Source organism: Oncorhynchus kisutch, linkage group LG25, assembly GCF_002021735.2.
Source record: "Oncorhynchus kisutch isolate 150728-3 linkage group LG25, Okis_V2, whole genome shotgun sequence".
Lineage (NCBI taxonomy): Eukaryota > Metazoa > Chordata > Actinopteri > Salmoniformes > Salmonidae > Oncorhynchus > Oncorhynchus kisutch.
The window spans coordinates 6,281,841-6,303,849 of NC_034198.2; the positions used below are offsets into that span (position 1 = coordinate 6,281,841).

At 46.2% G+C, this 22,009-nt stretch overlaps 1 protein-coding gene across 1 annotated transcript in view; it reads right to left on the bottom strand.

Annotated features, from left to right (window-relative positions):
- The window catches only part of LOC109870443 (rhomboid-related protein 1-like), a 69,258-nt gene that overhangs the window by 28,033 nt on the left and 19,216 nt on the right, over nucleotides 1–22,009 (bottom strand). The window contains exons 3-5 of the mRNA XM_020460953.2: nucleotides 10,384–10,608; nucleotides 8,692–8,840; nucleotides 8,233–8,345 (exon numbers count right to left, since the gene is read on the bottom strand). Coding sequence (XP_020316542.1) covers nucleotides 8,233–8,345; nucleotides 8,692–8,840; nucleotides 10,384–10,608 — 487 coding nt within the window. The remainder of the gene's footprint in view (nucleotides 1–8,232; nucleotides 8,346–8,691; nucleotides 8,841–10,383; nucleotides 10,609–22,009) is intronic.

Below are 22,009 nucleotides of genomic sequence, written 5' to 3' on the forward strand. Positions count from 1 at the left end.
GAAACTGGACGTTCTAAATAAGCGTTCTGATCGTATGCTACAAGGATCACTGTATAATGATGACACCCGTGTGCTGGCACGTGGGAAAAGGTTCAAGGTTTTCTTGACATTCTCTGAACTATTTGATAAATAGAACCATGAGGAAACCCATAAGAAACATTATGATGAAGTATTGAAATTCCCACAGAATAATATTGTTTCTTAATGTTATCTGAGCTAATTGAGAATATTCCCAACGTCAAACCAGTTGAAGATTTAGAACATTATCAAAATTGAAATGAAATCATGTTTGCACTTTTAGGAAACGTTCTATGAAAGAAAATGACTTTTTTTTGGTCAAGTTCCTAGTGATAATGTTCCGATGCTAAGCAACTACCCTGCACCATTCCCAGAAAGTTGTGGGAATGGTGCTCAGACCATTATGTGCTAGCTGGGAGATCTATCCTGTATGTATTCAATCTCCTGGTCATCTAAACAAGATGTGCTGTAGTCAGCACTGTCCCTCTCCAAAGGCTGCCTTGGCTTGCTAATAAACTGGGGAAATGCCTGATCAGATTTATTTACCAATCAGAAATGGAGGGAGGGAGAGAGTGAGAGAAAGAGCAAGAGATAAAGAAGGCGTGAGAGAGTAGGCCCACAGGAACAAATAGTGTTAATGCAGAGAGGGCAAGAAACTTAAAAGGCCGGAGAGGCCTTTCTATGCGTGTTTTCTCAAAGGGGTGGGGGTTTACCCACAGTAGGAGGAGTATCTAATGTTCCTCAGGTAAAGTGAAACTGACAGCCTCTAACGAGACACAGATTAATTAGTGTGCTTTTCACAGTGCAGCCGAGGAGGCAGCCACATTAAACATGAGTAGGAGATCTTAATCAGCAACCTTGACAATGTCAAATTAACACAAGTTTACTGCAATGGGGAAGGATCACAAGCGGTGCACATGAGAGGACTGAGCTTGGGTCAGGAGGTCAACAACACATTGTTCTGTTACACTGGGATGAGCACATATGGAACGCCTGTATCTTTAAAGGAAAATACCACTCCAAAACAATCATTTGGTATCTGTTTCATTATTCAACTGTTGATAAAGTCCCAAAATGTTTTGGATGTCAGCAATCAAGTTTCCAAGATATAGAACTAATGAAACCAATGCTAAAATATAGTTTTGGAGTGGTATTTTCCTTTCAAGCTTACATAGCCTAGATCTGTAAAGAAATGTGCTTTTGTTCCTTTATCAAAAATATTTGTGTTTGAGTGGTGTCTGCAGTAATTACACAACAAGAGTCATACACATCAAGACGAGGGCATCTAGGAACTCTGCTGATGTTGAGAGGTAGAAGGGAGGGGAGGGTGGTAGAGGGTGGCGGGGGTGACATGACTGGAGGCTAGCCATCTGTCACATGGGCTTTTGTCTACCCTATCCTCTATTTGACATGCTCATAACTCTAAAGGTCATTACTCGAATGGGCTCCCATTTTCTAGTCCCATTTGAACTATAATGATCCTGTCAGTCTGAGGAAGTTTGTTTAAAATATGATGGTACAACAGGGGTAGAGATGAACGCTTCCTCTCCCTGACGGCACGGAGACATAAGGGATACATCCTCATTCTACTATCTGTGGCTTTTCTTCAAAGGGGAGCCGCACAATCTACAATCAGTCCACATCCAATCTGCCACCACTATCCATTTCTCTGGCTTGGTGTGGAGTACGAGTACAGAGGAAAATATTCAACCTTAGAATGACCTTAATGGAAAGAGGAGACTGAGGCCTTTTAATCATCATCCCCAGTTCACAAGGCCACCAACGGGATACAAACGCTAATTCCCATAGAAATCAAAGATAAACAACACTCCCACCTGTATATCCAGTCAAAACAAACCACCAGAGTCCCTATACGCCAGACAGACAACATTTAGGGCCAATACACAACACAAAAGCCCATTCTAAACACACAGCTGAGTTCCATAGAATCAATGGGTTTCCAAAACACTGTGTCAAAACAAAAGCAGTAATATCAACATCAGGAAAAACCTGATAATATGTATGCTTTCTCGGGAGCACAGGGGCCACCAAGAAAAATCTATAGTCTCCCGCAGTCACATGCTCAGAGCTGCTGAGAGGAGAGACCATTCAACACAGCACCAGGCATCAGAGGCCAGATATAATCACATCTGACGCCTGGGTGTGCACGTGGATGTGTGTGTGTTTAGCGTAAATGAGAGTAAGTGTGGTGTATATTATAGTGTGTGTGTGTACTGTTTGTGTCTGTGTGTGTGCGAATGCATACCAGTGGTTGCTGATATGTGTCAGAATAGACTCTGGTCACGACCGATCTCGTCCTCAGTCACAACAGCTTTTCAGCAAACAGACACAAAAGACACTTGGGAGAAAATGATTCACAGTTTTTTTTTAAACAAACTAATGAAATACATTCCTGTGCTCTAGAAAGCAAACAGAACGCACCTGGACTAGACTGGACAGGATAACCCACAGAAATAGAATATACAGAGCATTCAGAAAGTATTCAGACCCCTTCCCTTTTTCCACATTTTGTTACGTTACAGCCTTATTCTAAAATTGATTAAATTATTTGTTTCCCTCATTAATCTACACACAATAAACCATCATTACAAAGCGAAAACAGGTTTTTAGAAATGTTTGCTAATTTATAACAATTTAAACAAATACCTTATTTACATAAGTATTCAGACACTTTGCTATGAGACTCAAAATTGAGCTCAGGTGCATCCTGTTTCCATTGATCATCCATGAGATGTTTCTACAACTTGATTGGAGTCCACCTGTGGTACATTCAATTGATTGTTCATGATTTGGAAAGGCACATACCTGTTTATATAAGGTCTCACAGTTGACAGTGCATGTCAGAGCAAAAACCAAGCCATGGGGTCAAGTAATTGTCCATAGAGCTTAGAGACAGGATTGTGTCAAGACACAGATCTGGGGAATGATACCAAAACATTTCTGCAGCATTGAAGGTCCCCAAGAACACAGTGGCCTCCATCATTCTTAAATGGAAGACGTTTGGAACCGCCAAGACTATTCCTAGAGCTGGCTGCCCGGTCAAACTGAACAATTCGGTGAGAAGGGCCATGGTCAGGCAGTCGACCAAGAACCTGATGGTCACTCTGACAGAGCTCTGTGGATATGTGAGAACCTTCCAGAAGGGCAACCATCTCTGTAGAACTCCATCAATCAGGCCTTTATGTTAGAGTGGCCAGATAGAAGCCACTCCTCAGTAAAAAGGCACTTGACAGCCCGCTTGGAGTTTGCCAAAAGGTACCTAAAGAACTCTCAGACCATAAGAAACAAAATTCTCTGGTCTGATGAAACCAAGATTGAACTCTTTGGCCTGAATGCCAAGCGTCACGTCTTGAGGAAACCTGGCACCATCCCTACGGTGAAGCATGCTGGTGGCAACATCATGCTGTGGGGATGTTTTTCAGCAGCAGTGACTGGGAGATTAGTCAGGATCGAGGGAAAGATGAAAGGAGCAAAGTACAGAGAGATCCTTGATGAAAACCTGCTTCAGAGCGAGTGCTCAGGACCTCAGACTGGAGTGAAGGATGGCCTTCCAACAGAACAACGACCCTGAGCAACGCAGGAGTGGCTTCAGGACAAGTCTCTGAATGTCCTTGAGTGGCCCAGCCAGAGCTCCCCATCCAACCTGACAGAGCTTGAGAGGATCTGCAGGTGTCCCAAGCTTGTACCGTCATACCCAAGAAGACTCGAGGCTGTAATCGCTACCAAAGGTGCTTCAACAAAGTACTAAGTAAAGGGTCTGAATACGTGATATGTTTTTATTAATTTGCAAAAATGTCGAAAAACCTCTTTTTGCTTTGTCAGTACAGGGTATTGTGTGTAGATTGATGAGGGGGAAAAGGCTAGGAGAGGAAGTGAGCCTGGATGGTGCCACATTGTGTGGTGTGGTTGACGGTGAGGAGGGCCCCATGGAGGAGGGCTGGGGAATTACCATAAACACACCGGCAGCCAATGAGCCAGCTGCACTGCGCCAAGGTCACCCTGCTTGCCTCCTCAATGCACAATCACACTACCCCGCCGCCAAGAGACTACATCAGAGGGGCTTACAGCCACAGAACCGCACACAAGGCAGGGGCTTTATGCAACACCAGGATCTATACACAATACAGGGCTCCATGGCTAATATTAAAGGGTTACATGCACTCAAACAGAACTTAGTTCATACAGGCTATACTGCTAATGTACTGTGTAGTGTTAGTGACAACTGAGCCCACACAACACCATTAATGCATTCAAAGAACCAAAAGAACAAGAAGTATAATGAAGCAAGTGACTCAACTGGCTGAAGCAAAGCCAAATTGACAAGTACATAAGCTAGAAGAGTGGTTCATGTTTCCTCCATCTCTTTCTCTCTATCTATCTTTCTCTCTTCCTCCCTCAGGGCCACAGTGAATAATAAATATCCTTCCACCAGGAGTCAGAGCTTGAGTTAGGGTCAGGGTGTTAGAGTCACCTCTCCCTGGCACCTGAGGTGATTTATCTAGCCTTGTGTTCTCTGCACCCTCTTCTGTCCTCCTCTAACACCCCCCCCCCCCTTCTACTTTCCTCTGCTCTCATTCTCCCTTTCCCTATAGGCTGGCTCAAAGTTGTTCTACATTGCACAGCATGAAGGGAAAATAACTGTCAACTTGTTGTCTGATCGGACCTCTCTACTCCATCACGGCCATACCAGGTATTCACGATGGCACTCATTCAAATCAACTTCCTGGGAAGAGATTAAAGAGGGCAGAGGACTCTAACATTTTATTCAGATAAAACGTATCTAAAATACAGGATAACTAATCCATCTCACATAACAGTGCATCAAATTCCCATGTCTTAAAATTCCCATTAGAGAAATACAACGTGGACTCCTTAATACAGATTTATTGGGTCTCCGCGACCTGATGAAACTGAGACAAATGTAAAAAAAGACTTGCCTACCTACAGCATTCCCTTGACTTGTATTGCAGTGAAACACTCACACCTCCTGGGCTTACAAAACAAGTGATAATTTTTTATTTAAAAAAAATACAAGGCAATTTAAAAAAATATTATAGCCATTTCACCAAAACCGAGGAACAGAGATAACAAAAAATCGATTTAGCCCAGTCTCAGGTCTGAATCATTCTTACAGGCTTTATTTTTTATCACATTGACAACTTGATGACCAACTGAATGCTCCTGAATCGATCCCATTAAGAGAGATCTCAATGATGGACTGACACCATTATTAGAATTGAGAATCAGCATCAGCGCAAAGCCATCCATATTTCTTATTCTTGTTTGAATGAATGTCTTGATATGGGAGCAACCGTATGGATTTTTTCACATATCTTCACAGGTTTTGGGGGTTTACAGTGGGATACAGTAGCAGTACACAATGACTGAAACTGGCTAGGGTCCCGATAAGCCTACAGGATCAACTGCTTTTCAGTCAACACCCACGCACTAATGCAAGTATAAGCATATCTACACTTGCAAATACTAGGCCATGTCCAGGAACCGACTATTACATGAATGAATTCATGAACACTGAAAATCAGCACCACTTCATCCTCCACATTATGATTATGAACTGATGGTATAGTTACTCAAAAACCAGAAAATAACTACTATGCATAGGTCGGAGATGTCTACTGTGTATAATCGAATCCTTTTAACTCTTGTACCGCCCTGTAACACACACGCACGCACACACACACACACTACCTGCTGAAGGTCTCCCTGAGGATGTAATCTCGAAGCACAACTAAACCCGGTGAGCTCTACTGTTTTACAAGAACAAACAAATGCTGACATGATTGAACAGAACATGAATATTAACATGAGATAGACAAAGGCTACAAAATGGAAAGAGAAATAAAAAAGTTATGCCAAGTCATCTGTATCCCTGGGCAATTTTTATTAACCTGGTACAACCATCCAGAAGTCTTGCAAGATTACATTCTGTTTTGCTAGAACAACGGTAAGTCTAGCGCAGCGGTAATTAGTCTGGTAATGCAAGGTTTACGTCGTCCACAAACAATCAGACAGGAGATTTCTGGGAAACAGACACGGTTGTTCTCACCGAGCTATGCAGTAACTTTACAAAGACAGACATATATACATACATTCGGACATACACCCCCCCCCCCCCCCCCCCCCTCCCTCCCACACACACACACACACACACACACTTGGAATAAACCATATAAAACACAGTAGAGAATTTATTGTTACGATTGCTCACAATATGTTAATGGAGGTTGCTACTCGGCCTTAACTCAAACAGACAATTAATTCCAACAGCATAAAGCTATAAACGTTGCTATATGGCGTTTGGCATTAAATGAGCCACACTAAAACTCCAGTGGAAGAGTCAGCACCACTTGCTCACTTACTTGTCCCCCCTCTTTACCTCTGTTTGATGTCTGCCTGTTCTTTTCATGTAAAACTGTTAGCTGAAGGCAGGAGGGCTCGGTAATCCGGGTCTTTATTACTCTCCCACTGTGCCTAGAGCCAGGGCGTTTGGCCCCACTGACCTCGCACCTGGACGTGAATCCTCGGTCTCTCATAACTCCCTTTATTACGTGTGCCTCATCATTAGCTGCCCTAAAACCCTGCCTGAACCAGTGAGTTTGACCCCCGGCTGTGCCTGTAGACCCCAAGCTCCCCTGGCGCCGATCTACCTGCTTGAAAACAGACCTTCCACTGCTTTTCCTCCTACTTCAGTTTTGTCTGCACTTAGGCTAATACCCGAAGAGAGGAGGCCTAAAATCCTCTGCTTCACTGGCTCACTTAAAAAAAAAAAATCTGCCTTTCTCCGATTATTTTTAAAATGTACTTTATTTCACCTTTATTTTACCAGGTAGGCTAGTTAAGAACTCATTTATAACTGCGACCTGGCCCAGGTCTGTCATAATCACAAAAATAAATAAAAGCATGAGTATGTACTGTGTGTGTGTGTGTTTGTGTGGGCATGCGTGCACGTGCAGGTGTGTGTAAATTTCAGGGAGCACGAGGAGTTGAATGACATTTGCACCATCTTATGCTCGGAGGGAAATAAGGGTAGTGAAAGAATCAATGTTTTTAGTAGACAATAGAAAAACAGTACAAAATGAATGAATATCGCTCAATTGGAATTAGGCTTCAGCTTCTGATACAAGTACAAGTCAGAGAGAAAGTGATTTACAACGTCAGAAAACAAAATCATGCAGAGTGGACATAAAAGAGATACAGTACTAGGAAACAAGGGTTTTATGCGTCAGAAGGCCGGCATCTCGGAGTCAGCTCTTCACGGTTGACGTTGAGACCGGTATTTTGCGGGTACTATTTAATGAAGCCAGTTGAGGACTTGTGAGGCGTCTGTTTCTCAAACTAGACACTCTAATGTACTTGTCCTCTTGCTCAGTTGTGCACCGGTGCCTCCCACTCCTCTTTCTATTCTGGTTAGAGCCAGTTTGCTCTGTTCTGTGAAGGGAGTAGTACACAGCGTTGAACGAGATCTTCAGTTTCTTGGCAATTTCTCGCCAATTAGCCTTAATTTCTCAGAACAAGAATAGACTGATGAGTTCCAGAACAAAGTTATTTGATTCTGGACATTTTGAGCCTGTAATCGAACCCACAAATGCTGATGCTCCAGATACTCAACTAGTCTAAAGAAGGCCAGTTTTATTGCTTGTTTAATCAGAACAACAGTTTTCAGCTGTGCTAACAATTGCAATTTTTTATTTTTTATGATCATTTAGCCTTTTAAAATGATAAACTTGGATTAGCTAACACAATGTGCCATTGGACACAGGATGGATGGTTGCTGACAATGGGCCTCTGTACACCTACGTAGGTATTCCATAAGAAATCAGCCGTTTCCAGCTACAATAGTCTTTTTCAACATTAACCATGTCTACACTGTATTTCTGATCAATTTGATGTTATTTTAAATGGACAAAAAATTTGCTTTTCTTTCAAAAACAAGGACATTTCTAAGAGACCCCAAACTTTTGAACGGTAGTGTACATTTTATGGCCAACGTACCAGCCATGTGGAACAGACTAACACACCAAGGAACTAAAATATTACTACACCAACAGATTAATATACTAAAACACCAAAGTACCAAGATACAGTACTATCAGCACTAAAATACAGGGTTACTAACACAATTAACACCGATACTATCACGTCAACCAACGTTGCTAACACACTGACACTCACCTGCCAAAACACCGGCCATGTACAGCAGACTGATGCGTAGGATGCCGTGGACCATCTCCAAGGGAACTCCGATCATCAGCTGGAGCAGAGCGTTGAACCCCAGCTGCTCCAACCTGAGAGACGCAGTGAACAGTAGGATGATTCTGGTCTCAATAACAGATTAATTATGCATATAATTTTAATCAGCTCCTTTAGTCTAGACACTTCATCAATGTTAACTACAGTAGTCATCTATCACCATCAATCCTATCTAATGCATTATCGGTCAATGCCTTCCAGTATCAATTAATGTTGCTTCACACTGAGTGTGTGTGTGTGTGTGTGTGTGTGTGTGTGTGTGTGTGTGTGTGTGTGTGTGTGTGTGTGTGTGTGTGTGTGTGTGTGTGTGTGTGTGTGTGTGTGTGCGTGCGCATGTATAGGTGCACGTGTGTATGTGAATCAGGTGGGGTGGTCTCTTACCCAACGTGCATGAACATGTAGCTGAAGAAGCGCCAGACCTGGTGGCGGTGTCTGGGGTGGTACACCAGGGGGCTCTTCATGAAGTCTGGCTGGTACGTCTGCAGTACCCACTTATTCAGCATGATGCCATAACACATGAACACGATGATCTGACGGGAGAGAAGACACACGCTGGTTCACACCCACGTCTCTCCATTCAGACACTCATTGATATCATATAATACCGATTTCTGTTATGAGAGCCAAGAAATTGCAGTGCCAAAACATGAACATGTGATTTTGCTAATAACTGCCATGAATGTTGTCTTTTTTCAAATGCCGTATGCCTTGCGTCGGTTGGTGACTTCCATTGGCACCAACAAGAGATGCAAATACAGAGAGACACAGAGCTGGACCGATTCCATTTGCTCCTTTCATAAATCATTATCTCCATGAATTTTAATGAAAGGAAATAGTAATTATCATAGCCTCATTGTCATTTCAGACCATTCACCGCCATTGTGAAACATTTAGATATAAACGCAGTGTTGGTCCCATGTTTCATGAGCTGAAGTAAAAGATTCCAGAAATGTTCCATATGCAAAAAAAATTGTGCACAAATTTGTTTAGATCCCTGCCAGTGAGAATTTCTCCCTTGCCAAGATTTTAGATTTTAGTTGTTGAATTTAACCTTTATTTAACTAGGCAAGTTAGTTAGGAACAAATTCTTATTTACAATGACGGCCTACCCTGGCCCAACCTGGACGATGCTGGGCCAGTTGTACACCACCCTATGTGTCTCCCAATCACCGCCGAATGTGATACAGCCTGCGCCACTAGGGAGCCCTAATCATCCACCTGACAGGTGTGGCATAAACCGCCTCCAACGTCGTTTTAGAGAGGCGGCTTTTGGTAGAGAAATGATCATAAAATTCTCTGGCAACAGCTCTGGTGGATATTCCTGCAGTCAGCATGCAAATTGCACGCTCCCTCAAAACTGGGGACATCTGGGGTATTGTGTTGTGACAAAACTGCACATTTTAGAGTGGCCTTTTATTGCCCCCAGCACAAGGTGCACCTGTGTAATGATGATGTTGTTTAATCAGTTCCTTGATACGCCACACCTGTCAAGTGGATGGATTATCTTGGCAAAGGAGAAATGCACACTAACAGGGATGTAAACAAATTTGCGCACAAAATGAGAGAAATAAGCTTTTTCTGCATTTGGAAAATCTTTTATTTCAGTTCATGAAACATGAGCCCAAGACTTTACATGTTGCATTTATATTTTTGTTCAGTGTAAGTGCACTTCATTCGCTTTCTTCAGAATGGCAGTGAGTTAGAACAGAAAGTGCTGTTGCTTCGCTAAGGAGCAGCAGGTTTTATAGCATTGCCTGTTCAAGCCAAGGCCTCTGGGGCTAAAGCTGTCTGTTGGTTATTTTCTTTCCTCTCACTAAATTGTTCCAATAATGTCAATGACTTGGCCAGAGACTAGTCCACTGGCTTGGTTTCCCAGTTCTACATTCAATCATGAAATTCAATCATGAAAGCCAATACAAGTGTTGCCTTCGAGGACAGGCATCGATTGCACCTCCTTAACCATTGTTTACCAAATAGTTGGTCAGTGCCCACATATGACAAAGCTAAAGACTTTTTATGCCATAAACATCGTTCTGCTTATTTGAAGGGTCTTCTTTCTCTCTTCCCTCTCACCTGGACAATGGTAATGATGGCCATGAATATGGGCGGGGGACAAAGGCGATTCTGGTGGAAGTACCAGCGCCGGTCTGTCTCGCAGGGCAGGATCTCATAGGCCACGTAGCGCACAAAGCGCTTGTACACACCAAGGCCCGTCTCATCCAATAGGATCTCTCGCTGCAGCGTACGGCGGCCATTGGCGATGGCCCGTCGGAAACTGCTGGAACGCTTGCTGCTCATCTGAAGAGAAGGGCGGGAGATGGATGACATATAGAAAAACAAAGGAGAAAGAGAGAGAACGAGGACAAAGTTAGTATTCCTTTGATTGACAGAGTGAAGAAATATATCACTTTATAGATGAACTGGCATGCTAAATGCCTGCAACTGCTTTTAGAAGTTGACTTTTCAACTGCACTCAACTTAAAACAAAGGGTGGGGGGGGGCATGCGGTGGGGAGACCGGTGACAGCCTTCTGTTATCATTGAGACTCCAGGTTTGCTTAGTGAGCCGGAACGGCACAGGCGGGGCTAGCATGACTTGATACATGGAATCCCTGATGTCTGCTGCTTTAGCAGGACGTCTTGATGAAACACCCTGGTGCAACCACAACTGACAAGGATAAAGGACAGATTGTACAATGAATCTGGAAGAAAATGAACTTCCTCATATGATGACAATACATCTGAAAGGTCCTACAAGGGAAGGAGATAAGAACGTCACATCTCAGCGTATATGGATCTGTGTATGCCTATGCCATAGAGAGAATGATGCTTAAATCCAAGATGATACATAGACAATATGTCAAGCCACATTCATACTGTATCTATATATACTGCAACAGTCGTCAGAGTGCCCACAGACCCCACTAAGGAGGACGCTAAAGCAAACCAACCATATTTCATTAGGTGCTGTTGTGTGCAGGCTCATTACATCCGGACACTGTGGGGAGCATAATAATGAAAGTAATCGGGTGTAATATCTACATGGTGCTAATGAAAGAAACAAAACAAGGAGACAAATAAAGAAAGAAACAAAGAAATCACATACAAATGAGTCCTAGTCGTCTGAGGCTATTAACCTTTTTATTATATTTTTTAGGAATAACAGAAATATATAGTTAGTCTGTAGAGCGGTAGTGGATTGTGGTGAAGTATAGTCGAGTGGGATGCCATGAGACACATATTAGGTAATTATGATGCCAGGGTTGAACAATGAACGAGTGTGGGCCTGTGGCACACCGATAAGCAGCGTGAAGACGAGAGGGGCCGCCGGCCCTCCCGTGGCTGCACTACAGCATATTTTAGCATGGAGATCAGGCCCAGGAAATGCAATTATACTGTACATGCTTTAGGAGGGAGAGGAAAGCACATTAGGAAGGAAGGAAAGGAAAATGATATGCCCTCGTGGATCTACTAGCTCCGGGGAAGCACTACAGAGGAAGTGAATGGTTTCCACCTGTCTTTACCAATGTCTTCAAGAGACTGAATAGGAGAAAAGGAGGTTGGGGGATGTATACACAAATAAAAAATGTGAGCTTTCTTCTCTAAACGATGCCTGCGTTTCCAGTGTTTAAACCAACATTTTTTAAATCCGAAAACACCTACTGCTTTTCCTCTTAGCGATGCGCTTCTTCTCCCTCTCTGAGATTTGTGCTCCTGAACGTTCCCGGGAGACGTTTCCAATTAGACACACTTGTCATTCTGCCTTGCCTTCTCCTCTGACATGTGGGACTGCCGCTTCTAAAGTGAGCATTAAGTGGCCTTTGAAGTTTGAGACAGGGAGGCAGACAATAAGGCGTGTTAGTACGAGAGCTGACGACTTGACTGGTGAGCCCTGACAAACACAGCAGGAGCATTCTAGCAGGGTGTGCTAGTATCACATCCCATTGCATCACTACTCCGTACTCAGGAGAACCTCAGACTCTGACATCAACAAGGTCCGCAGCTAAAATTCCCCTGACAAGAAGCAAGATGATGTCTGCCAGGGACAATAATTGATATTAAAGGGTAAGGATGGAGCTGAAGATAAAGGGAATTCTAAGGGAGACCGGAATGGACCTAATTGACATCCGGTGTGTGTGTGTCCGTTTGTGTGTATTCCGAACAGCAGGATGCTCACACTCCCCTCCTTGTGAACAGTGTGGGATTACAGTACATACTGGTCTCAGCTCAGCTCCAGCCTCTGTTCTTCATGATGACTTAATTAGTTCTGGTGTTTTCTCAATAGTGTACAGTCGTGGCCAAAAGTTGAGAATAACACAAATATTAATTTTCACAACGTCTGCTGCCTCAGTTTGAATGATGGCAATTTGCATATACTCCAGAACATTAAGAAGAGTGATCAGATGAATTGCAATTAATTGCCAAGTCCCTCTTTGCCATGCAAATGAACTGAATCCCTCAAAAACATTTCCACTGCATTTCAGCCCTGCCACAAAAGGACCAGCTGACATCATGTCAGTGATTCTCGCATTAACACAGGTGAGTGTGTTGACAAGGACAAGAATGGAGATCACACTGTCATTATGATTGACTTCGAATAACAGACTGGAAGCTTCAAAAGGAGGGTGGCGCTTGGAATCATTGTTTTTCCTCTGTCAACCATGGTTACCTGCAAGGAAATACGTGCCGTCATCATTGCTTTGCACAAAAAGGGCTTCACAAGCAAGGATATTGCTGCCAGTAAGATTGCAACTAAATCAACCATTTATTGGATCATCAAGAACTTCAAGGAGAGCAGTTCAATTGTTGTGAAGAAGGCTTCAGGGCGCCCAAGAAAGTCTAGCAAGCGCCAGGACCGTCTCCTAAATTTGATTCAGCTGAGGGATCGGGGCACCACCAGTACAAAGCTTGCTCAGAAATAGCAGCAGGCAGGTGTGAGTGCATCTGCACGCACAGTGAGGCAAAGACCTTTGGAGGATGGCCTGGTGTCAAGAAGGGCAGCAAAGAAGCCACTTTTCTCCAGGAAAAACATCAGGGACAGACTGATATTCCGCAAAAGGTACAGGGATTGGACTGCTGAGGACTGGGGTAAAGTCATTTTCTCTGATGAATCCCCTTTCCGATTGTTTGGGGCATCCGGAAGAAAGCATGTCCGGAGCAGACAAGGTGAGCGCTACCATCAGTCCTGTGTCATGCCAACAGAAAAGCTTCCTGAGACCATTGATGTGTGGGGTTGCTTCTCAGCCAAGGGAGTGGGCTCACTCACAATTTTGCCTAAGAACACAGCCATGAATAAAGAATGGTACCAACACATCCTCCGAGAGCAACTTCTTCCAACCATCCAGGAACAGTTTGGTGACAAACAAGGCCTTTTCCAGCATGATGGAGCACCTTGCCATAAGGTAAAAGTGATAACTAAGTGGCTCGGGGAACCAAACATCGATATTTTGGGTCCATGGCCAGGAAACTCCCCAGACATGAATCCCATTGAGAACTTGTGGTCAATCCTCAGGAGGCGGGTGGACAAACAAAAACCCACAAATTCTGACAAACTCCAAGCATTGATTATGCAAGAATGGGCTGCCATCAGTCAGGATGTGGCCCAGAAGTTAATTGACAGCATGCCAGGGCGGATTGCAGAGGTCTTGAAAATGAATGCTCAACACTGCAAATATTGACTCTTTGCATCAACTTCATGTAATTGCCAATAAAAGCCTTTGACACTTATAAAATGCTTGTAATTATACTTCAGTATTCCATAGTAATATCTGACAAAAATATCTAAAGACAATGAAGCAGCAAACTTTGTGGAAATTAATATTTGTGTCATTCTCAAAACCTTTGGCCATGACTGTACTTTTCGAATATAGTTTGAATATATAATAACAAAAATGATATTTGTTCCTGTCACAGTATTGTGTAGAGACGGACCAAGGCATAGCGTGCTCGGAGTTACACATCTTTATTTTTGTGAAACTTACAAAAAACAAAAGGTAACAAACAATGAACCATAACATAAGAGGTGCTACATGCACTAACTCAAAAACAAGATCCCACAAAAACCCAGTGGGGAAATGGGTGCCTAAATATGATCCCCAGTCAGAGACAACGATAAACAGCTGCCTCTGATTGGGAACCATACCAGGCCAACATAGACATAAAACAATCTAGATAACCCACCCTAGTTACACCCTGACCTAAACAACATAGAGAATAAAAGGGTCTCTATGGTCAGGGCGTGAAAGTACCTCCCCCCAAAGGTGCGGACTCCGGCCGCAAAACCTGACTCTATAGGGAAGGGTCAGGGTGGGCATCTAGCGTTGGTGGCAGCTCCGGTGCGGGGCGAAGTACCCACTCCGCTCGCGGATCTGCCAGCATCGGTGGAGGCTCTGGTGCGGGACTTTGCCACCGCCCAGACCACGGGTCCGGCCATGGAGCCGGATAGAACGCCATGCCGGACTGGGCCTTGGCGCAGAGGACCCTTGCCATGGAGCTGGGTTGAATGCCTTGCTTGGACTGGGCACCGGAGCAGAGGAAGGCTCCGGCCATGGAGCTGAGTTGGCCGCCTTGCCTGGACTGGGCACCGGAGCAGAGGAAGGCTCCGGCCATGGAGCTGAGTTGGCCGCCGTGCCTGGACTGGGCACCGGCGCAGAGGAAGGCTCCGGCCTGGGGACTATCACCGGGAGCTCCCGACTGTGAACTGTCGCCGGACTGGGGAGGCGCACTGGAGGCCTGATGCGTGGGACTGGCACAGGTTGCACCGGACTGGTGACACGCACTTCAGGGCGAGTGCGGGGAGCAGGCGCAGGACGTACCGGACTGTGGAGGCGCACTGGAGACCTGGTGCGTAGAACCGGCACAACTTGTACCAGAACAATGACACACTTAGCTAGCACAGGACATACTGGGCTGTGAAGGCGTACATCAGGGCGAGTACGGGGAGCAGGCACAGGACCTAACGGACTGGGGAGGCGCACTGGAGGCCAGATGCGTGAAACTGGTGCAGATGACACCGGACTGGTGTAACGCTTCTCAGCACACCCACTCTGCAGCACACTCATCGCCACCACCTCTCTCCGGAATCTTTCGTCGAGTTCCTCCTTCGACTCCCTGACGGTCTCTGGCTCATTCCTCGGCTCCGCCGACCACCCCGTGTACCCCCCCAAAAAATAATTTCAGGCTGTCTTTTGGGCTATCTACCTGGCTGCGAACCCCCGGCGTCATCGCTGTCCTCCCTTCTCTCCTGTCGTTTGTTTCCACGGCAGACTTTCGTGTCTTGCCAAGACTTCCTCCCAAGTCCAGGATATTCTCTCCTCAATCTCCTCCAAAGACCAGGATGCCATCTCCTCCTGGGCACGCTGCTTGGTCCTATTGTGGTGGGATCTTCTGTGAAACTTACAAAAAAAACTAAAGGAAACAAACAACGAACCGTAACATGAGTTGCTACATGCACTAACTCAAAAACAAGATGCCACAAAAACCCAGTGGGGAAATGGCTGCCTAAATATGATCCCCAATCAGAGACAACGATAAACAGCTGCCTCTGATTGGGAACCATACCAGGCCAACATAGACATAAAACAACCTAGATAACCCACCCTAGTCACACCCTGACCTAACCAACATAGAGAATAAAAGGCTCTCTATGGTCAGGGAGTGACAGTTCCATAGTTTTCCTTATATAGATGTATATTAGGAGGTATTGAGTTTTGTATCGAGTTTGGTATCAAGTCATTCTAAATGATTCAGACGTGCCATTCCACTACATTTCCAAAATTGGTCATGATGGTTTCCAAACAAAGTTTGATAAATTTAGCTAATCTCATTTATTTAATTAATAGCTGATTGGGAGAGCATCAGCCCTCGCTCTCTTACACACAGAGCCCTCCAGGCGTAGAGTCAGAGAGTCCTGCTGCTAAACGATAGCTAGCTCAATTAATAAATCATTCAATTAATGTTACTAGATGATTTACCAAATCAAATCACATTTTATTTGTCACATGCGCCAAATACAACAGGTCTACCTTACTGTGAAATGATCAATTACAATCCCTTAACCAACAATGCAGTTCAAGAAATAGAGTTAAGAAAATATTTACTAAATAAACTAAAGTATTTTTTTTTTTTTAAGAATCAAAAAGTAATACAAGAAAATCACATAACGAGGCTATATACAGGGGGTACTGGTACAGAGTCAATGTGCGGGGGTACAGGTTAGTCGAGGTAATATGTAAAGTGACTATGCACATAGATAATAAACAGCGAGTAGCAGCAGTGTAAAGACAAATGCGAGGGGGTCAAAATAATTGTCAGGAGGGGACTAAGCAGGAACCCTGAGGGGCCCCAGTGTTGAGGATCAGCGTGGCAGATGTGTTGTTGCCTACCCTTACCACCTGGGACCAACGCGTCTGGAAGTCCAGGATCCAGTTGCAGAGGGAGGTATTTAGTCCCAGGGTCCTTAGCATAGTGATGAGCTTTTTGAGCACTATGGTGTTGAACGCTGAGCTGTAGTCAATTAACAGCATTCTCACATAGGTGTTCCTTTTGACCAGGTGGAAAAGGGCAATGTCATGTATTGTCATATTATGTCTTGTTCCTGTTCTTTCTCTTCACTCCGTTTCCCTCTGCTGGTCGTATTAGGTTACCTTCTCTTCCTCTCCTTCCCCCAGCTGTTCCTCATCTTCTCTAACTACCTCGTTCACTCTTTTCCCACCTGTTCCCTTTTTCCCTCTGATTAGGTCTCTATTTCTCTCTCTGTTCCTGCTTCTTTCTTTGTCAGATTCTCGTTTGAGTTTCTCATGCCAGAACCAAACTATCGTCTTGTTTGCTTCACCCTTGTCCCATCCTGTCGGAATCTGCCTGTTCTTCTGATGCTACGTGTGATCAGGTACCTCTGTCCGCTACGACCCGCGCCTACCCAGAGAGACCAGCAGTCTGTCGCCGCAACCCAGCTATTCTCCTCTGCTGCTAAGAAGGGGACTCTTTTGTAAATATCAGAAGGACTTTCTGTTTCATTTGTCGCCCTCTCTGAGGGTTGTCTATTTTGCCATTTTTCTACATCTGAAGAGGATCTATGTCTTCCCTGTGTTTTTACATTAAAGGACTCTGTTTTTGTTAAACCGCTTTTGGGTCCTCACTCAAGTTCACAACAGAAGAATCTGACCAAGAATGGACCCAGCGATTTCGGATCCTTTCCACTCAGCCGTCGAGATCCAGGGAGCGATGCTAGGCAGACACGAGCAGGAATTGTCTGTTGCTCGACATGCCGTTGAGACCCTGACCGCCCAAGTCTCTGACCTCACAAGACAGCTTCACCATCTCCGCCTCGATCCACCGGCCACTTCCAGGGCTTCCGAATCTCCGGAGCCCAGAATCAATAACCCGCCGTGTTACTCTGGGGAGGCCACTGAATGCCGCTCGTTCCTCACCCAGTGTGATATTGTGTTTTCTCTCCAGCCCAACACTTACTCCAGGAGCACAGCTCGTATCGCCTATGTCATATCTCTCCTTACTGGACGGGCTCGTGAGTGGGGCACGGCTATCTGGGAGGCGAGGGCTGAGTGTACTAACCAGTATCAGGACTTTAAGGAGGAGATGATACGGGTTTTTGATCGTTCTGGATTTGGGGAGGAAGCTTCCAGGGTCCTGGCTTCCCTATGTCAAGGTAATCGATCCATAACAGATTACTCTATTGAGTTTCGCACTCTTGCTGCCTCCAGTGACTGGAACGAGCCAGCTTTGCTCGCTCGTTTTCTGGAGGGTCTCCGCGCTGAGGTAAAGGATGAGATTCTCTCCCGGGAGGTTCCCTCCAGCGTGGATTCCTTGATTGAACTCGCTATTCGCATAGAGCGACGGGTTGATCTTCGTCACCGAGCTCGGGGAAAGGAGCTCGCGTTCTCCGTTGCCCCCCTCTCCGCATCACTACCATCTTCCTCCGCTGGCTCGGGTGCTGAGCCTATGCAGCTGGGGGGTATCCGCATCTCGACTAAGGAGAGGGAACGGAGAATCACCAACCGCCTCTGTCTCTATTGCGGTTCCGCTGGTCATTTTGTCACTTCATGTCCAGTAAGAGGAGGGCTACTGGTGAGCGCAACTACTCTGGTCTCTTTCCAGATCCTGCACTACCTTGTCGGCCCATCTACGCTGGACCGGTTCGTCAGCTTCCTGCAGCGCCTTGATAGACTCTGGGGCGGAGGGCTGCTTTATGGACGAGACCTGGGCTCGGGAACATGACATTCCTCTCAGACAGTTAAAGGAGCCCACGGCCTTGTTCGCTCTGGATGGGAGTCCTCTCCCCAGGATTCAGCGTGAAACGCTACCTTTAACCCTCACTGTCTCTGGTAATCATAGCGAAACCATTTATTTTTGAATTTTTCGTTCACCTTTTACACCTGTTGTTTTGGGTCATCCCTGGCTAGTTTGTCATAATCCTTCTATTAATTGGTCTAGTAATTCTATCCTCTCCTGGAACGTCTCTTGTCATGTGAAATGTTTAATGTCTGCTATCCCTCCTGTTTCCTCTGTCTCTTCTTCACAGGAGGAGCCTGGTGATTTGACGAGGGTGCCGGAGGAATATCACGATCTGCGCACGGTGTTCAGTCGGTCCAGGGCCACCTCTCTTCCTCAGCACCGGTCGTATGATTGTAGTATTGATCTCCTTCCAGGAACCACCCCCCCCCCCCCCCTCCCCCCCCCCCCGGGGTAGACTATACTCTCTGTCGGCTCCCGAACGTAAGGCTCTCGAAGATTATTTGTCTGTAGCTCTCGACGCCGGTACCATAGTCCCCTCCTCCTCTCCCGCCGGAGCGGGGGTTTTTTTTGTTAAGAAGAAGGACGGGTCCCTGCGCCCCTGCATAGATTATCGAGGGCTGAATGACATAACAGTTAAGAATCGTTATCCGCTTCCTGTTATGTCTTCAGCCTTCGAGATCCTGCAGGGAGCCAGGTTTTTCACTAAGTTGGACCTTCATAACGCTTACCATCTCGTGCGCGTCAGGGAGGGGGACGAGTGGAAAACGGCGTTTAACACTCCGTTAGGGCACTTTGAATACCGGGTTCTTCCTTTCGGCCTCGCAAACGCTCCAGCTGTCTTTCAGGCATTAGTAAATGACGTCCTGAGAGACATGCTGAACATCTTTGTTTTCGTCTACCTTGACGATATCCTGATTTTTTTCACTGTCACTCCAGATTCATGTTCAGCACGTTTGACGTGTCCTCCAGCGCCTTTTAGAGAATTGTCTTTATGTGAAGGCTGAGAAGTGCACTTTTCATGCCTCCTCCGTCACATTTCTCGGTTCTGTTATTTCCGCTGAAGGCATTAAGATGGATCCCGCTAAGGTCCAAGCTGTCATTGATTGGCCCGTTCCTAAGTCACGCGTCGAGCTGCAGCGCTTTCTCGGCTTCACGAATTTCTATCGTCGTTTCATCCGTAATTTCGGTCAGGTGGCAGCTCCCCTCACAGCCCTTACTTCTGTCAAGACGTGCTTTAAGTGGTCCGATTCCGCCCAGGGAGCTTTTGATCTTCTCAAGAATCGTTTTACATCCGCACCTATCCTTGTTACACCTGACGTCTCTAGACAGTTCGTTGTCGAGGTTGACGCGTCAGAGGTGGGCGTGGGAGCCATTCTTTCTCAGCGCTCCCTCTCTGACGACAAGGTCCACCCTTGCGCGTATTTTTCTCATCGCCTGTCGCCGTCGGAACGTAACTATGATGTGGGAAACAGCGAACTGCTCGCCATCCGCTTAGCCCTAGGCGAATGGCGACAGTGGTTGGAGGGGGCGACCGTTCCTTTTGTCGTTTGGACTGACCATAGGAACCTTGAGTACATCCGTTCTGCCAAACGACTTAATGCGCGTCAGGCTCGTTGGGCGCTGTTTTTCGCTCGTTTCGAGTTCGTAATTTCTTATCGTCCGGGCTCTAAGAACACCAAGCCTGATGCTTTATCTCGTCTCTTCAGTTCTTCAGTAGTCTCCACCGACCCCGAGGGGATTCTCCCTGAGGGGCGTGTTGTCGGGTTGACTGTCTGGGGAATTGAGAGGCAGGTAAAGCAAGCACTCACTCACACTCCGTCGCCGCGCGCTTGTCCTAGGAACCTTCTATTCATTCCCGTTCCTACTTGTCTGGCCGTTCTTCAGTGGGCTCACTCTGCCAAGTTAGCCGGCCACCCCGGCGTTCGGGGTACGCTTGCTTCCATTCGCCAGCGTTTTTGGTGGCCCACTCGGGAGCGTGACACGTGTCGTTTCGTGGCTGCTTGTTCGGTCTGCGCGCAGACTAAGTCCGGTAACTCCCCTCCTGCCGGCCGTCTCAGACCGCTTCCCATTCCCTCTCGACGTGGTCTCACATCGCCTTAAATTTTATCACCGGACTGCCTTCGTCAGCGGGGAAGACTGTTATTCTTACTGTTGTCGATAGGTTCTCTAAGGCGGCTCATTTTATTCCCCTCGCTAAGCTCCCTTCTGCTAAAGAAACGGCATAAATCATCATCGAGAATGTTTTCAGAATTCATGGCCTTCCGTCAGACGTCGTTTCGGACAGGGGTCCGCAATTCACGTCTCAATTTTGGAGGGAGTTTTGCCGTTTGATTGGAGCTTCCGTCAGTCTCTCTTCCGGCTTTCACCCTCAGTCTAACGGTCAAGCAGAATGGGCCAATCAGACTATTGGTCGCATCTTACGCAGTCTTTCTTTTCGTAACCCTGCGTCTTGGTCAGAACAGCTCCCCTGGGCAGAATACGCCCACAACTCGCTTCCTTCGTCTGCGACCGGTCTATCTCCTTTTCAGAGTAGCCTCGGGTACCAGTCTCCGCTGTTCACACCTCAGCTCGCCGAGTCCTGCGTCCCCTCCGCTCAGGCTTTTGTCCAACGTTGTGAGCGCACCTGGAAGAGGGTCAGGTCTGCACTTTGCCGTTATAGGGCGCAGACTGTGAGAGCCGCTAATAAGCGTAGAACTAAGAGTCCTAGATATTGTCGCGGTCAGAGAGTATGGCTCTCTTAAACCTTCCCCTTAAGACAGCTTCTCGCAAGTTGACCCCGCGGTTCATTGGTCCGTTCCGTATTTCTCAGATCATTAATCCTGTCGCAGTGCGACTTCTTCTCCCGCGATATCTTCGTCACGTCCACCCGGTCTTCCATGTCTCCCGTGTTAAGCCCGTTCTTCGCGCCCCCGCTCGTCTTCCTCCCCCCCCATCCTTGTCGAGGGCGCACCTATCTACAGGGTCCGTAAGATTTTGGACATGCGTCCTCGGGGCCGTGGTCATCAGTACCTAGTAGATTGGGAGGGGTACGGTCCTGAGGAAAGGAGTTGGGTTCCCTCTCGGGACGTGCTGGACCGTTCGCTGATCGATGATTTCCTCCGTTGCCGCCAGGTTTCCTCCTCGAGTGCGCCAGGAGGCGCTCGGTGAGTGGGGGGGTACTGTCATGTATTGTCATATTATGTCTTGTTCCTGTTCTTTCTCTTCACTCCGTTTCCCTCTGCTGGTCGTATTAGGTTACCTTCTCTTCCTCTCCTTCCCCCAGCTGTTCCTCATCTTCTCTAACTACCTCGTTCACTCTTTTCCCACCTGTTCCCTTTTTCCCTCTGATTAGGTCTCTATTTCTCTCTCTGTTCCTGCTTCTTTCTTTGTCAGATTCTCGTTTGAGTTTCTCATGCCAGAACCAAACTATCGTCTTGTTTGCTTCACCCTTGTCCCATCCTGTCGGAATC